We start from the raw sequence: 15,175 nt of genomic DNA, 5'->3' as shown, positions 1-15,175 counted from the left end.
CTTCTCCCTCTCCACACGTAGAGTCCCGGAAGTTACCCTTCTAGTTTAAGCTGATGTGATGGGTGTTTGAGAAGCAAAGGAAGCTGAGCCAGGGTTGGGGGAGGTCACTTATCCCTCCCAAGTGTGGGGACTCTTGGGAATAATGAGGCGTCTGGGCAGGGGACTCCAGTCTTCCCCCAAACAAATGTGCAGCCCAAATCATGCCCTGCTCTTCTCAATTGGCAATGATCGCCCACCGCCAGGGCTGCTTTCGTGTGTAGAGTAAACTCTCCGTTATCCGTGTCACTGAAGAGAAGGAGTCGGGGAAGTGGAAGAAATAAATTAAGAAATAAAAACAACACCGGAACCATCAGCAATGCAAAGCCGCTTGCTTATAGGCTACATTTGTGATTAGAAAGGCAGGAGCCCCGCCTTTCCAAACACTCAGGGCTTAGTCTGACATTTGAGCCATCGAGTCTGCTTTCCCTGAGCACAGCCTGATGGGCGGTGGGGGATGGGCCTGGGAAGGTGGTGTGTGTGGTGTGGTGGGGAGGGGAGGCCGTTGACAGGGAGACAAAACTGTCCCTGGATGTAAACATCACCATGGAAACGCCACAAAGACTTGTGGGTAAAGATGCTTTCCTCTTCTCTCACCCTGACAGGGTGGGAGGGAGGATGCCCACCCGCCCACCCAGGCCTACACCGTGCTCTCCATCACCCACTCGGAGCTGCCAAAAGTTCCCCGGGCCCCCGCCAGGTCACTCTCCTCAAAGGGCAAGAGCATGCCGTTGACAGAAAGACTGCGTTTTGTCCAGATGTTCGAGACCCTCCGAGGGGGGCTGTAGCCACCAGGGGCGACCCCTCCCGCAGCCGCAGCTGCAAAGTCCCCCATGTCGAAGGAGTGGCTGCGTTTGGCCTTGCCCTCCAGGGGCAAAGGGAGCAGGCTCCTGGCCCGGGCCGCAGGCGGCCCCAGCAGTGGCTCTCGGTCCGAGGGGTGGCCCCTGGCCGATGTCCCAGACCCTCTCCCGCCTGGAGTCCTGGAGTCCAGCAGCTCCTCCTTTCTCTGACTTTTGAGGTCCAAGGAGGCGAAGGCCCCCATCAGGCGATCAAGGTTGGGCTTGGGGCGGGGCGCGGGGGGTGGGAGCCTCCAGGGGCCCCGTCCCAGCCCTGCAGCCTCCCCGAAGCCCAGGGAACTGGAGGAAGAGGAGTCGCTGCCTCGGGCCAGGCCAGCGCTGAAGTCCATGAGCTCGTGGCCCACCACCACCTTGGGTGGCCCGGGTGCGGGGGCCCCGCTGGGTGCGCTGCCCAGCGCGGGGGGCTGGGCCCCATTGGTCTGCGAGTGCATGTTGCTGACGGTGGCCGCCGGCTTCCCGGCGCCCTCCTGGTTGCAGACCTTGTAGCGCACCATGAGGATGACGATGAAGACCAGCAGCGTGGCCACAATGATGCCACCGATGACGAGGATCATGGTGCCGCCCAGGATCTGGCTGTGCATGGACTGGCACTGTGGGTAGTCGGCCTTGGTGAAGAACTGGGCACAGCCCACGATGTTGGTGGCCGTGAGCGTGGTGGCCGTGTCATCCCACATGGCCAGCACGCACAGGTCGTAGCCAGTCCCTGACACCAGGTTGTTGACCACGAAGGCCTTGTTGGAGGCTGGGATCATCCTGTGGGGGGTGGGTGGGCAGAGAGGGGGAGGGATGGTGAGGGACAGTAGGGTGATGGGGGGACAGAGGAGAAGTAGAAAAAAGAGAGAGGGTGACAGAGACAGGAGAGATGGAGAGGGAGAGGGAGCCACAGACGCAAGGACACAGAATGAGGCAGAGCAGAAGAGGGTGACAGGTGGAGAGACAGGAAAAGGGAGAGACAGGGAGACAGAGGGGAGGAGGAGGAGGGGGACCCAGGTGAGAGAACAGAGACAGGTTGGGGTGGAAAGGGAAACGAGAGAGAACGATTCCGGGGTGGAGGGTGGAAGTGCCAGAAGCAGGTACACAGAGAAAGACACCGGCGATCAGTTGCAGGGAACAACCCAGAAGATGTGGAAATAAAAGAAGGGAATGAGATGGGGGATAGTTGATGGTAGAGACAGTGGAAATTGGTTAGCGATGGAGGTTCAGGGAAGAAAGGGGAGAGATTCAGCAGAGAGGAGAGAGGAAGCACACGGGGAGGGGCAGAGGGAGGGACAGAAGAGACAGAGATTAAAGGTGTGAAGAAGCAAAAACTGAACAAAAGGGACTCCCCACCTCCCCACTTCTGCCTTGTCTGCTGCAAATGGTCCCTGGGTCTCTGGACAGTGGGGTTGAGAGTAAGGTCGGCCCTGGCCCCTCAGCACCCTCCCAGAGGCCGGGTCCACCCCTTGTCTGTCCTGCGAGATTCCTCAGCACTGACAGCCTTGTTCTGAGCCTGGAGTTGTACTGAGTCACAGACAAGGTCCTGCCCTCAGGGACCAACTCCATCCTCATCTCCACATGGCTTTCTCGTGCCTCGAGAGGGAGAACACTCGCTGGTGCAGACTGGGGTCTAAGCAGAAGAAAACTGGAGGTGGAAAGAGGGGGTGTTGCGTGGAGGGGAAGGGCACGGTGCAATGTTGAAGAATGGTGGGCAACTGTTTCTCAGAAGGAGGGGCCGGGTCCTCCATCACTGCCATAGCAGCCCAGGCGCATCCAAAGACACCTGGGAAAGGGTATCACTGGTTGGGGAGGTCTTGACTGGTCTCTCACCTTAAGGGAGGGTCTGAGGGGGCAGCAGTCTCCCCTCACTGGGGCCCATCCACCATAGCCTGGGCCCCTTCTGCCTGGACCTTCAGGAAGCGTGGATGCAAACCGTGACCTCTAAGGCCTTTGTGCAAGTATCATGCCTTCTGGTGGGGGTCCCTAGAAATGACACCTGTCTCACCCCATAAACACTCCTGCAGAAATACCTCGGCCTGAAGGTGCCACATCTCTCTCTGCAGCCTTCCCCACCTCCCTCCACTCTCAAAGAGCCCTCCGTTTTCCTGTCCCCTACTAATCCAGGGCTCCATCTATACTTGCCAACCCCTCACACCTAGAGCCAGGCAGCTTAATTGAGATCTCAAATATGAAATACTGGAGCCTGAACACTTCCACCTGGGAACCGCGCACGGAGGCTGGGACTGACAGGCAGGTATTGACAACCCGTCAGTGGGCAGCCCTGGAGGCTGCTGCCTCCCTGCTCACTCTTGGCCCACACAGCTGCTGGGGAAGCCACATGGAAGAAATTGAGTACTCTGCCCCCATCTCCATCCCCAACCCATAGCTACAGTGCATGGGGCAGAAGAGGCGGGTGGAGGAGGTTGGAGCCCAGATCCAGCATGCGTCCTGCAAGCCAGACCTTTAGGTCTATCTATCTCACCTGGGCATCATGGTAATGCTGTGTCCTCATGTCACAAAGGAGGAATGGCCAAGGCTCAGAGAGGCTGAGTGATTTGCCTCAGGTCACACAGCTGGGACTGCCAAGATGAAGCAGTTGGGGCTTTAACACTAGCTTCTAGATCCACAGTCTGGTCTTATGCTTTTCCACAAACTCGGACGTTTTTCTTCATCTCAGTGAAAACTGCAGGCCCCGCCCCGGGCCTGTGGCAGGTCAGCCACCCCCTTCCCTGGAGAATATTCAGAGCCCACTGAGGCTCAGTTCTGCTGGGCCAACTGCTGTGCAGAGCCCAGGGCTACACGGGCCCACTTCCTCCCCCCTCAGGGAAGTGATGTGAGTTGGAGGGGCAGGAGCTGTGCACACCCAGAACGGTGACAATAGTAGAGCAAACACTTGATGGCAAGTGTGTGCCACGCTCTATTTTTGGTGTCCTACTTCTATCAACTCACTTAGCCCTACGGCAACTCTCTGAAGCAGCCACTGTCGTGACCCTTGTTCTGCAGAGGTATTAAGCAGATGTAACATGGCAGAGCCGGCATTCAATCCCAGGCAGTCTGGCTCCCGTCCACTCTGACCCACCTTGTTCCGCCACCTCTCTGGGTCGTGAGCGATGGAAGAGCATATCCATGGAGGAGGGGATGGGCTGGCTGCTTTATTGAACACTTGGTATGTGACAAGGGTTTCCACATTCAATATTGCATTTAAACTTCACCACAATTCCAGGACACGGGAGATGGACTCCGAGCCCAGAAATCATCTCAGTGTTTAGCCATCTTATCCTGGGAAGCAGACCCCACTACTACTACTTCTAACAGTTTAACACTAGCAAACAAATCTACAGCTGATTTCTACAGCTGATAACAGAGGTTTAAGAAGAAATCACACGGGAGCATACTGGTTATTCTGCTATTGGCTCTCAGGTCTGTCTTCCCTTTCACCTGCCCTCCCATGGACAACAAGGAACTACATTTCCCAGGCTCCCTTGCCTGTTCCCAGGCTCCTTTGCCTCCCAGATAGAGCTGGCCACTGGAGGCCCCAGAGGAAGACTGCAGTGTGGGAGGAGGGGAGAAGCCAGGTATTTCTACCTTTTTCTGCTTTAAGTGGTGTCTCCCTCTCAGCTCCTGAGCCTCCTCTGTGATCCCAGCTCCAGGGGCTCTGCCTCCTGCCAGAGAGACCTGGATCTTAGGCTCTGATGAAACCATCTTCTCCATTACCTCCATCCTTGGGCGGGGCGGGTGGTGGCAGTGGCTTCCTGCTGTAGCTAATCTCTGTGATGCTGACCCCTCAACAATCCCATCACCTGTAACCCAACCCCAGTACTGCATTCCCTCTTCTATCTAGCGTGTTCTTTGTTTTATTTTCTCCTTACAGAATCCTAGGTGACACAAGGACATCTAATTTACACGACAAGAAGGAAAAACTTATTTTTTCCTTGCACTTTGGGAAAAAACTCTCATTACTTGATGTCAGCAGCAGCACATCTTATCTAGTAGAACCCCAGCTGGAGGAAGCACTTTGCCACCTTCTCAGAATCATTCATCACTCCCCAAATCTACCACCTGACGCCTTTGCGTAGAGCAGCCCCTCTTCCTAGAAACCACTTATCTTTCTCCACATGGTGACCTCATCCTTCGAGGCCTGACTCAACGTCTCCTCTGACGCAACCTCTGCTCTCTGCTCCCACAGCCCCCCTGCCTTCCTCTGCTAGAGGCCCTTCTCAGTGGATGCCTGTGTCTCCCCGGAAGAAATGGGCCGTGTCTTCACCTTTGTATCTCTGTTGCCAGTCATCATATCTGGCCCTGTGTCACTGCTGAGTAAATATTTACCCTATAGTTGAGCAGTGAATGAAAGACTGCTTTGTTAAATACTAAGGCCTGTACAAATGTCAGGGATTCTTAGTTAAATATGACAGCTGGTGACCCTTAGACACTGCCTGGCCCTGAGGATGTCTCGGGAGAGGCGTTTCTACATCTTTGAAGTACACCCCTGACGATCTTGATGGACTTGCACGTAGATATGTGTTGGGGTGTGTGAGTGCAGACGAATGTGTGTGCATGTGTGAGAAACGATGTGTGGGGGGCATGTCTATCATTTGAGAGCCGGCTGCGTGGGTATTTGTGAACATGTGTGTGTGTGTGTGTGTGTGTGTGTGTGTGTGTGTGTATAGGTGTTCACTTATATATAGTACACAAAGGTTCTAGTTCCAGACAATGTTGGTCACTGCTTTGTCCCTCTTCCACCCAGCCCCCCAGAGGCTCCACATGTCCCCTAACACTTCTGAGTGGACATCCCATGTAACCTCTCCCAGAGACACTTGCAGACCAAGTTTGCTCTTTCCTGACTGCTGCCATTAAAGCTACTATTTGGGGCATGTGGGAACGGAGATGGGAGAGGTTCTTAGAGTCTCCCCCTGAGCCTCAGGGCAAAGCCTATGAGCTGACTACCAAAGTCTACTGTCCCCCTTTCGCGGGCTCAGTCCAGACCACATTCCCCCGCCAACTGTGCACTTAGTGGTGTCCAGGTGGCGAGTTCTGGCCAATGGAATATGGTGGCAGCAGTGTGTGCGCCTCTGCGCCAGGCCTTACAAGAGGGGGAGGACTTGCCCAACTCTCCTTCCCCTCTGCTGGCTGGACCCTGGGTGCAGTGACCGGCCTTGGCCAGGCAGATGACAACAAGGCCCACCCGAGGGATGCTGGAGACCGGGTGCCTGAGTCTCCACATGAGGAAGGCCTCCTGATGAAGCCGGTAAACCGCCCTGGACTCTCAGGAGAGCGAGAAATCAAATTCTGCCGTGTTTGAGCCTTTATGCATTTGCATGCATTTGCTGTAGTAGTTGGCCTCTCCTAGCTAATCCAGGCCCCTGCAGATACGATGAGGTGAACTTGAGGAGTCTGTTATGTGTAGGCGTGACAGAGAAAAAGAGGGCGTGAGCGTGTGTGTGGGTGACTGAAGAGGTGTGTGTGTCTTTGTGTAAGAGGGAGAAGTCGGTGCTGGCGTCTACACAAGAAATGCGATTCTTGCCTTCCTGGACTTGTCAGCAAACGCCACCTCTTTTACCTCCAGCCTCCATCCCCCTCAGCGCCCAGCATCACCACTTTTAGGTGCTCTCCTCCTCCCCTCCCCCATCGATGAGGCACCGGCTGCCTGCTGAGCCCCAGCACTAATTTGGAGACACCATGTCAAGCTGCCCTCACTCCACTTCCCTGGCTCTGCACCCTCATTACTGGCTCTTCACAGAATCACCAGCCTGCCAACCTCTCTGGCCGGCCATGACATCTCAGGGCACATGAAAGGGACTCATTAAACCAAGGCAAGCACCCTGGCTCCCCAGCCTCTCCCTCTAGCTGCCAGCCCCAAAGAGGCCTGTTTGCTTTCCTGCACAACTGCAAGGGAGCAGAGGAGACATGGCTGGTTCTATCTAGTGTATGATTCATTGAGTACGTACTATAAGCCTGGCACTTGACAGGCTGGGTCTCTGATTCTGCACACTGATGCTGTGAGGTAGGAATAGTTATCCCCACACTACAGATGAAGAAACTGAGGCTCAGGCAGATCGGTCACCTGCTCAAGGTCACACAGCTGGAAGGCGGCTGAGTCAGCGTGGTTAGCCAGGGCTGCCAGGCCACCAAGCATGGTCTTCCCTATACTGTATTACCGTGAACTGAATTGAGCAGAATCAGATGGTAGCAGGAAGCAAGTCTCAGAGTCAGGGTAACTATCTGACAGCAATTAAAAACCAAAAACAGAAACATGTATTACTACAAAGGCAGCTAACATTTATTGAACACACTATATGTCAAGCAGTGTTCTGAGTACTCTACCTGTATTAACTAATTTCATCCTCACAGCAACTCTGTGAGGGAGGTACTATTATTATCCCCATTTTACAGAAGAAGAAATCAAGGCTCAGAGAAGTTAAGTGATTTACCCAAGGTCTCATGGAGAGAATGTTTGTGCCTAGCCAAGATTTGAAGCCAGCACTGTCACATTATTTCAATAAATGCTCTTGATAACCCTGGGAAGTACCTTTCGGAATTATGCTCCCCATTTGAGAGACAGGTATGAACTGAATTACCCCCTATAGCTATTTAGGGGTAGAGATGAGAGTCTCATGAGGGTTGTTTTGCTACTTCTGAATGCTCATGGGAAGTCTGAAGGAAGTGAGGGAGCTATGTGGATGTCTGTGGGCAGTTTTCCCACAGAGGGAGCTGCCAGTGCAATGGCCCTGAGGCAGGAGCCATGAGGAGGCCGGTGTGACAGAAAAAGAGTGAGGGAAAGGGAGAGTGGTAGCAAATGAGGTCACCAAGGTAGTAGCCAGGAGCCAGGTTCTAGAGGCCTTGCAAACACATTGTGTCTTGTGTGCCAGCGCTGAGGATTTGCTGGGTGCCAGTTTTGAGAAGGATTCTGAGGCTGTGTTCAGACTCAGTGGGACACAGTGCTATGGGTCTGGAAGAATCTGTTTTATATTTGTTGCTTCTCGTCTCAGGATCAGAGAGCCATTAGAGAGGAGTACTGGAAATACCGGTACAAGTGGTAGAAGCCCCTCTTCTGGTTTCGGTGCCGGACGCTGGCCCTCCCTGAATGCACGGCCCTGAGTGATAACAGGGGAAGGCGCAGGGCTGCTCTTTAGAGCAGGATTACCATAGAGCTGGCGTGACTCAGTGAGGGCTCCGAGAATTAGGAGCCTCCCGTTAACTTCTGAGACAGGCCAGGGGCCGGGGGCCAGGCTCTGTCGCTGCCCTACTGCCTGTGCCCCTGCTGAGAACATGGGGCTCCCCTGGCTGCCCTGAGACACTCTGTCTTATTGGCAATGGCTTTGCCCCATCAGCAAGTAAAGGAGGCACATTCAACATGACTGAGATTCTGAGGCAGGGAACCCCAATATCCATTCCCACAGCCCTCAGAACAGCAGGCAGGTGGGGATCAAAACTCTTGGTTGCATTGGCCTCTGGATGAACTCTCTTGCTCCCCTCCCCCCACCTCTCCTCTACAAGCAGCCAGAGGGATCCTGTTAAAACCCTGATCAGACCAAGTCCTTCCTCTGCTCAATGCCCCCAGTGAGGCCTGTCCCACGTAGTCAAAGTCCTGACGTGGCCCCCAGACCCCTTGTGACCTGCCTCTCACCCCTCCAAGTTCCTCTCCTCCTACTTACCCTGTTCACTCTGCACCAGTCACCTGGCCTCCCTGCTGTTCCTCAGGGTGTTGCCAAGGGTGCTCCTGCCACAGGGCCTTTGCACCGCCTGTTGCCCTTGCCTGGATGCTCTTTCTCCAGATGTCCATATGCTCTCTGCCTCACCTCTTTCAATTCTGCTCCAACGTCACCTCCTCTGACTGTCCCGTTTAACATTGAGGGCTTCCCCCATCTTTACCTTGACCCCCAGCCCCTTACTCTGCTCCATCTTTTCCCATTACACTTTTATTGCCTGACAGACACTATCATTTGCTTATTTACTAGGCCTCCTGTTAATCCTCTCTCTCTCTCCTTCCACTCCTGAGAGCAGGCTTTTTTGTCTGCTTTGTTCCCTGACGTTTCCCCAGCCTCTAGAACAACACTCGGCACATAGTAGGCCCTCAAAAATATTCTGTAGGGCAGGTGAATGAAATGAATGTTCCGTACCGGCACTGTCCAATACAGTAGCCATACATGGCCTTTTAAACTGAACTTCGAACTAATTAAATTTAAATGAAATTAAAAACTCAGTTCCTCAGTCACGTTAGGCACACTTCAAGGGCTCAGTAGTCACATGTGGCCAGCGGCTGCCACACTGGACAGCGCAGCTGGGCGGCAGCCCACCGTCTCCGAGTTCTACTGGCCGTGGCTCCTGTTATGCCCTCTGGCAGGTGGTAGGAATCCTGCCATTTCCTATGTGAGTCCTGGCGCCCCAAACAGATGGGCCAGGCCGGGGAGGCTTGTCCAGCTCCGGGACAGCTCCCGCACCAGGACAATTGGTCTTGAAGGCTTCAGTCCGGGCCTCTGCACTCTCTGTCTCCCCAGGTGTTCTCTCCACGACGCTGGACAGCTTCATGCCTTCTTTTTGGTTCTTCCAGCTTCCCTCGACTCCTGGGGCCTCCAAGTTCAGTGGGGTCTCTCTGGGGCTCCCCCAAGCCTGACTCAAGCTCGTCTGCCCCCCAGGAGTGCTCTGACTCTCCACCTCCCACTCAGCCTGTGGTCCAGCCCCTTCCCAAGACTCTGTCCCGTGGCAGTACCACCTCCCTTTACCCACGGTCCACAGGCTGGGCCAGCCCTGGGCCAAATGGAGCCTTTGGGCCCCTCTGGTCCTCCACTGCTATACCCTGTTCCTGCTTTTCTACTTCGCATCTACTAGTTACCCTTGTACTTCTGTTGTGTAAGTCTCTATTAAGAAAACTCCCTGATAAATCCAGTCACCATGATGAATGTCACCCCTCTCAGGAAGAGTGACCATTAGAAAGAGAGGCGGCAGAGGGCAGTGGTGAGGAGCACAGTCTCGAGCTAGACTGCTAGGGTCAAACGCTGGTTCTGCCTCTTCCTAGCAGTAATCACTTACTGTGGGCCATTCCTTTACCTGTCTGTGCCGTAGTTTCCTAGAAATATCCTATTTCTGGAAAAAATGGGGCATTTATAATCTCTGCTCTGTAGGGTTATTATGAGGTTTGAATGAGCCATGACTCATAAGGAACCCGGGTCAGTGTCTGGCCCACAGTAAACTCCACTGGAGGGTTTGTTATATAAAGGGGGGGTGAAGCTGAACTAAAAGTAATGTATCTCGGATAGTGGAAATCCAGGCCTCGAGGGTTTGTGGCTGGCAAATCTCATGCAAGCTAGACCCTGGGAGATGTGTGCGCAGCTCCTGGATCCTGGCTGGGCTGATAGGAGACATCGTGGCTTCGACATTCACAGCAGCAGGACATGTTCCCCCCTGCGTGTGGCTCCAAAAGTCTTTTTCAGAAGAAATGTGGTGACAATGTTAGTCCAGCCCTGGCTGAGTGAATGAAGGGATTACTGGAAAGTCAACCAAAGTGAGCCAAGCCCCAGCAGGCTGCCTCTTCACTCATCTCCCCAGAGTAAGTTCCATCCTGTTCCATGGTGCTCCTTCACCAATGGGATAAAGCCGGGAGTGAGAGTGCGAGCCTGGGACTGGACCACCAGGGTTCAAAGCCCAGTGCCATCGCTTACCGGCTGTGTGACCTTGGGCAAGCCACTTAACCTCTCTGTAATGGGGGAAAGATGATAGGGCCTCCCTCACAGAGTTGCTCTGAGGACGAAATGAGTCAGTGCCTGTAATTTAAACCATGCCTGGTCCATCGCGAGCTTAGCATATGTAGTGATTCTGACTGAGGGAGTCGTCTGGCCCCAACAAGGATGGAGATGAATCCCACAGCATGAGGTTAGATTAAATATGGGCTAGTGAGGCAGGTACACAGCCCAGCTCAGGGGCCAGCCAGCTGAGCTCTGGCGGTCTGTCTCTTCTGCTGGCCTCAGCCTGCCCTCCAGCCTAGCACTTCTCTGGCTGACCCACCAAGATGATGCCGGCTCTTTCTAGTTCCCCCTGTGCCATCTCCACTCACAGACCACAGGAAAGCCGGGTTGAGGGGGCCCATCGACCCCCTGGCTGTCAGCGCTCCACTCACACACTTCAGGGACACGCCAGGCAGCCCCCCATCCCCCAGCTTCGCGCATCTCTGAGCTGCTCAGAATCCCTGCTCACGTTGCTATGGTCTGACGGCTGCTGCTTGGTCCCACCGGCCCCAACTCAACCCCACAGAGACACCTGGGACAAGGTGTTTCTTTCTTGAACACATTTCAGCAGTTCCCAAATTGTGCACCAGCTCCCTCACGCCCCCCCCCCCCCTTGGGTTTCCACTTCTCCAGAGTGAACATTTCCATTCCTTCCCACCATCTTTTCGGGACACGCTCTCCAGCTTGCCTCGCAGCTGCTCCTCACTGATCACACGCCAATCTGTCTTTGGCCCTCCTCTGAGTGTATGGGGGCGGTGGGCAGGGTCTGAACCGGAGAACAGAGTCACGTTCCCTCAACCAGACGTCCTGCTTCTCCTGAGGCCCCCCACCCAAGACAACACGGAACTTTCTGGAAGCTGCATCGCCTCGGTGGCTCACACTGAGCAGGTGGCTAATGGAAACACCCTGTGATTTCCCCAGAGCTGCAATTAAGCCACGTTGCTCCCATTCTGTCCCCTAAAGTAACGTTTCTACCATCATAGGCTGAGCCGACCCAGGCGAGGTCCCCTCCCCTCATCAGGCCTTTTTCTCTCTCTGTATATCTTTATCTCTCTCTCTGTTTCTCCTCATCCAAGTTTCTATGGATGTGGAACTTTTTCCTGCATCTAATTGTCCTTAGCTCCCAACCCCCAAGGATTGGGTGGGCACATCACAAGAAAAAAAAAAAAAAATGTGCGCTCTGGGATCTGACAGAAATCTCTCTTCGAAGGCTGGTTCTGCCCCTGACCAACGGTGTGACTCAGGGTCAGTTTTTCCTCTCTCTGAACCCAATTTGCTCATGTATGAAATGGGACTAGCGGTCCCAACCTCCTGTGCTGAATGTGAGACATTAAGTGTGCTGGGGAAAACATGACTGCCCTCTCCTCTCCCTTCCCAGGGCCATTCAGTACTCCTGTGACGACGATGATGGCCACGATCTTGCCATTTATCTCCTCAAGGATCTGAGAAAAGCTTGCTCAATAACAATTCATCACTTACAGAAGAAACGCAGAAGGTGTCAGACCAATTATACCTCGTTGTAAACACAGGAGTGAACAAAATGAAGATTCCCCACCAGCCACCTCCAAACGCACTAGAACCACCGGCAGACGCCCAATCAGTACCATCCAGTGATGTACCTGATCAGACAACTCTGCCCGGTTAGCAGATCCATAATTTCCCAGGGGCACCACGCAGGGGCAAAGTCACCTGTGGCACCGACTCCTTAAAACGGCTATGATGGTGCTCACGTCAGCTGCACATATACTCAAACTGGAATGATGTGGAAGAGATTAGTATGGTCCTTGCACAAGGATGGCATGCAAATTCGTGAAGCATTCCATATTTTTATGAAATTCTGACCCATGTTACAGCTTGGATGAATGTTGAGGACATTATGCTAAGTGAAATAAGCCGGAAGCAAAAGGACAAATATTGTGTGTTTCCCCTTATATGAGGTACCAGAGTGGTCAAATTCATAGACTGAAAGTAGAAGAGTGTTTGCCACGGGGAGGAGGAAATGAGGAGTTGGTATCGGATAGGTGCAGAGTTTCAGTCTGCGATGATGAAAAAGTTGTGAAGATGGATGGTGGTGACGGTTGCACACAAATGTGAATATACTTATGGCCCCTGCACTGTACACTTAAAAATGGTTAAAATGGTAAATGTTACGTTATGTCTATTTTAGCACGACAACAAAGTGGCCAAAAAGATGCTATCACAGAGCAAATGCTGCCAGGTGGGCAGGAAGAGGAGAGTTTGTTGGTGTTATTTGTCACTTCAGTGTGGCTGATGCACACTCAGGTGCAGTCACCCCCGGCAGGGACCTTGTGGTTCTGTGGTTGCCAGGCTTGGTTGGCCCAGTCAGGTCTGGGGAGGGCACAGGGTGGGGCAGAGTGGCCCCCTGGCCATCCGCTTGCTCTTTTATATCTGTCCTGTTGTTGGAGAACAAGGCAGCTTCAGAGCAGAGCTTGGCACACACCAAATGCACGCAAAGAGGTTGCAGGAGATAAAGCATGGTGGTTCCCAGCATCCGCTGTGCTGTCAGCTGGATCTGGGTTCCAGTCTCACTCTGCCACCGACTGACTAATTGTGTGACCTGAGGCAGATTATCTAACCCTCTCTGTTTTAGTTACATAGAATGCTAGTACCTACTTTGCAGGAATAGTGTCAGGATTAAATGAGGTAAAGTGTGTCAAACATTTGGCATGACTCCTGGCAATAAATCAGGGAACAGCAAACACAAGGTTTTGTTTGAATGACAATGGTGACGTCATTGATGACCCTTGATAGAAAAACTCAAGATGAAATGAAGTCCTCAGTCATCTCATGGATGGGTTTTGGGGCCCTGCCTTTTCCCCCAGTTCTAATCCCCTCCCTCTGTCAGATCAGAAGCTCCTTGAAGAAGGCAACTTTATCACCCCCAGGTAAGTTTGTACTATGGTGTAAAAAGCTTACTGACTGCGCAATGTAGGTAAGTCATTTCGTATCTCTGAGCCTTACTCAGTTTTCTTGCCTGCAAAATGGGTTAATAGTATTGATCCTACGGCATCTTGTGAAACTTAAATACAGTGATATTTGTTCAGTACTGAGTATAGTGCACAGGCTATATTTGTGCAATAAAAAGCGGCCATCAGTAGAAACGAACACAATATTTTAAGTCGACTATACGCCAATAAAAAATTTTTAAAAATAGCAGTAATCAGTATTACCTTTAGTAACTTGGCAATAAGTGATTCTCTGTGCTGTTTCTTAAATAAACCTCAGAATTTATTGAAAAACAAAAGCAGCCATGATGACACTTGGATTAGGTGTCTGAAGACCAAGTTCAAATCCTAGCCCTGAGAGCTGCTAGCTGAGGGATCTTGAACCAGGAGATTGTTGGGAAAACCTACCAAGCTCCCTGGTTGCACTTAGTAAAGTGCTCACAAAGCTGAGGTGTCATTTTTTGTAATGGGGACCCTCAGAACCCCTGCATGAATGAGTGACTGAGAAACTGACAGGCACCTCCCTGAGGGCTTCTCCAAGCTGCAAGCCTGGAGGCTGGACTCCACGACTAAGAGGCCTGCCCGACTTCCAGCTCGCTGAGCTGCAGCGCCGGAGTGCCTGCTGCCTCACCCCGAGGAGAGACGCCCTTTCCAGCTGGTGGTCTGGAGGAGCCCGCTTAGCACTTCTCCAGCCTGTGTTTCCGCTGATCCGGCCCTAGACACCTCCGCCTCTAACAAGCAGGCTGGCCGGGATGGGACGAATCAGGTCAGGAGAGAAACAACCTCTGAGGTGAGACCTCATTGGGCAGTGGGGAGGTCACTGTCCAGTCAAGTGGATGGAGGAGCAGAGCTGTCCCCACCCACCAAATAGTCTCAAGTTCAGCTGGATGGACAAGGCTGTAACCCTGACTCTCTCATGGAATTGCTGTGTGACCTTGGGCAAGTCACTTTCCTCCTCTGTGCTTCAAAGTCCAATTCTGACATTCTAGAATTCCACAACAATATCACCAGGAGAGGGGTGACAGGAGCAAGGGAGAGGCAGGAGGAAGGAAGGCAAGGCACAGTCATCAAAGAGCTGTGGGAGTTCGGGCACCAGGTCCCCAATTCTGAGCACACGTGGGATTTGGCACAGAGTGACCGGGGTTCTGGGCTTAAATCCTGACTCATAACTTATGGGCTGCATAATCTTTACCCCAGTACTTAACCGCCCAGAACTTCAGTCTTGTTTGTAAAAGCAGTCTGCCAACCTAATTTGCAGAGTCGCATGAGGATTAGAAGTAAAGTACGGAAAGCACTGGCATACGATATACTCAATAGACCGTATATGTACCTAGTGCATGCTTACCTACGTTATCATCTATCATCTGTCTATCATCTGTCCATATCCATCCATCCATCCATCCATCGCCATAGTGTTTATAGAGAATGCTAACACCGTCCAACCCACCCATCTCCCAGAAGGACCTCTGGCAGTGGCGAAGGTGAACTATCTGGGGGGAATGGTGGGTTGCCTGGGGGTTGGCCCTTTGTGCTGAGTGGGAAGGTAAGCTTCACTGTGGAATTCCTTCATTTGTCACGAGTTTCCAGGTGAGGCTGGCCTGGCCTAGAGGTGCAGCATCCT

The 15,175-nt window shown here is 53.0% G+C and overlaps 1 protein-coding gene and 1 non-coding gene across 2 annotated transcripts in view; one reads left to right on the top strand and one right to left on the bottom strand.

Annotated features, from left to right (window-relative positions):
* Nucleotides 1-304: 304 nt before the first annotated feature.
* Nucleotides 305-15,175, bottom strand: part of LRFN2 (leucine rich repeat and fibronectin type III domain containing 2) — a 177,013-nt gene continuing 162,142 nt past the window's right edge. Inside the window, exon 3 of the mRNA XM_067753044.1 lies at nucleotides 305-1,646. Within this exon, the coding sequence (XP_067609145.1) occupies nucleotides 677-1,646 (970 nt within the window). The 3' untranslated portion in view covers nucleotides 305-676. The remainder of the gene's footprint in view (nucleotides 1,647-15,175) is intronic.
* Nucleotides 12,311-12,417, top strand: LOC137233235 (U6 spliceosomal RNA). Its single transcript, XR_010947394.1, has one exon. It is a non-coding gene; the product is annotated as a U6 spliceosomal RNA (small nuclear RNA).

Source organism: Pseudorca crassidens, chromosome 10 (genome assembly GCF_039906515.1).
Source record: "Pseudorca crassidens isolate mPseCra1 chromosome 10, mPseCra1.hap1, whole genome shotgun sequence".
NCBI classification, from domain to species: Eukaryota; Metazoa; Chordata; class Mammalia; order Artiodactyla; family Delphinidae; genus Pseudorca; species Pseudorca crassidens.
Note: the sequence above shows the minus strand (reverse complement) of the source record. Positions and strands in the feature narration are given on the sequence as shown.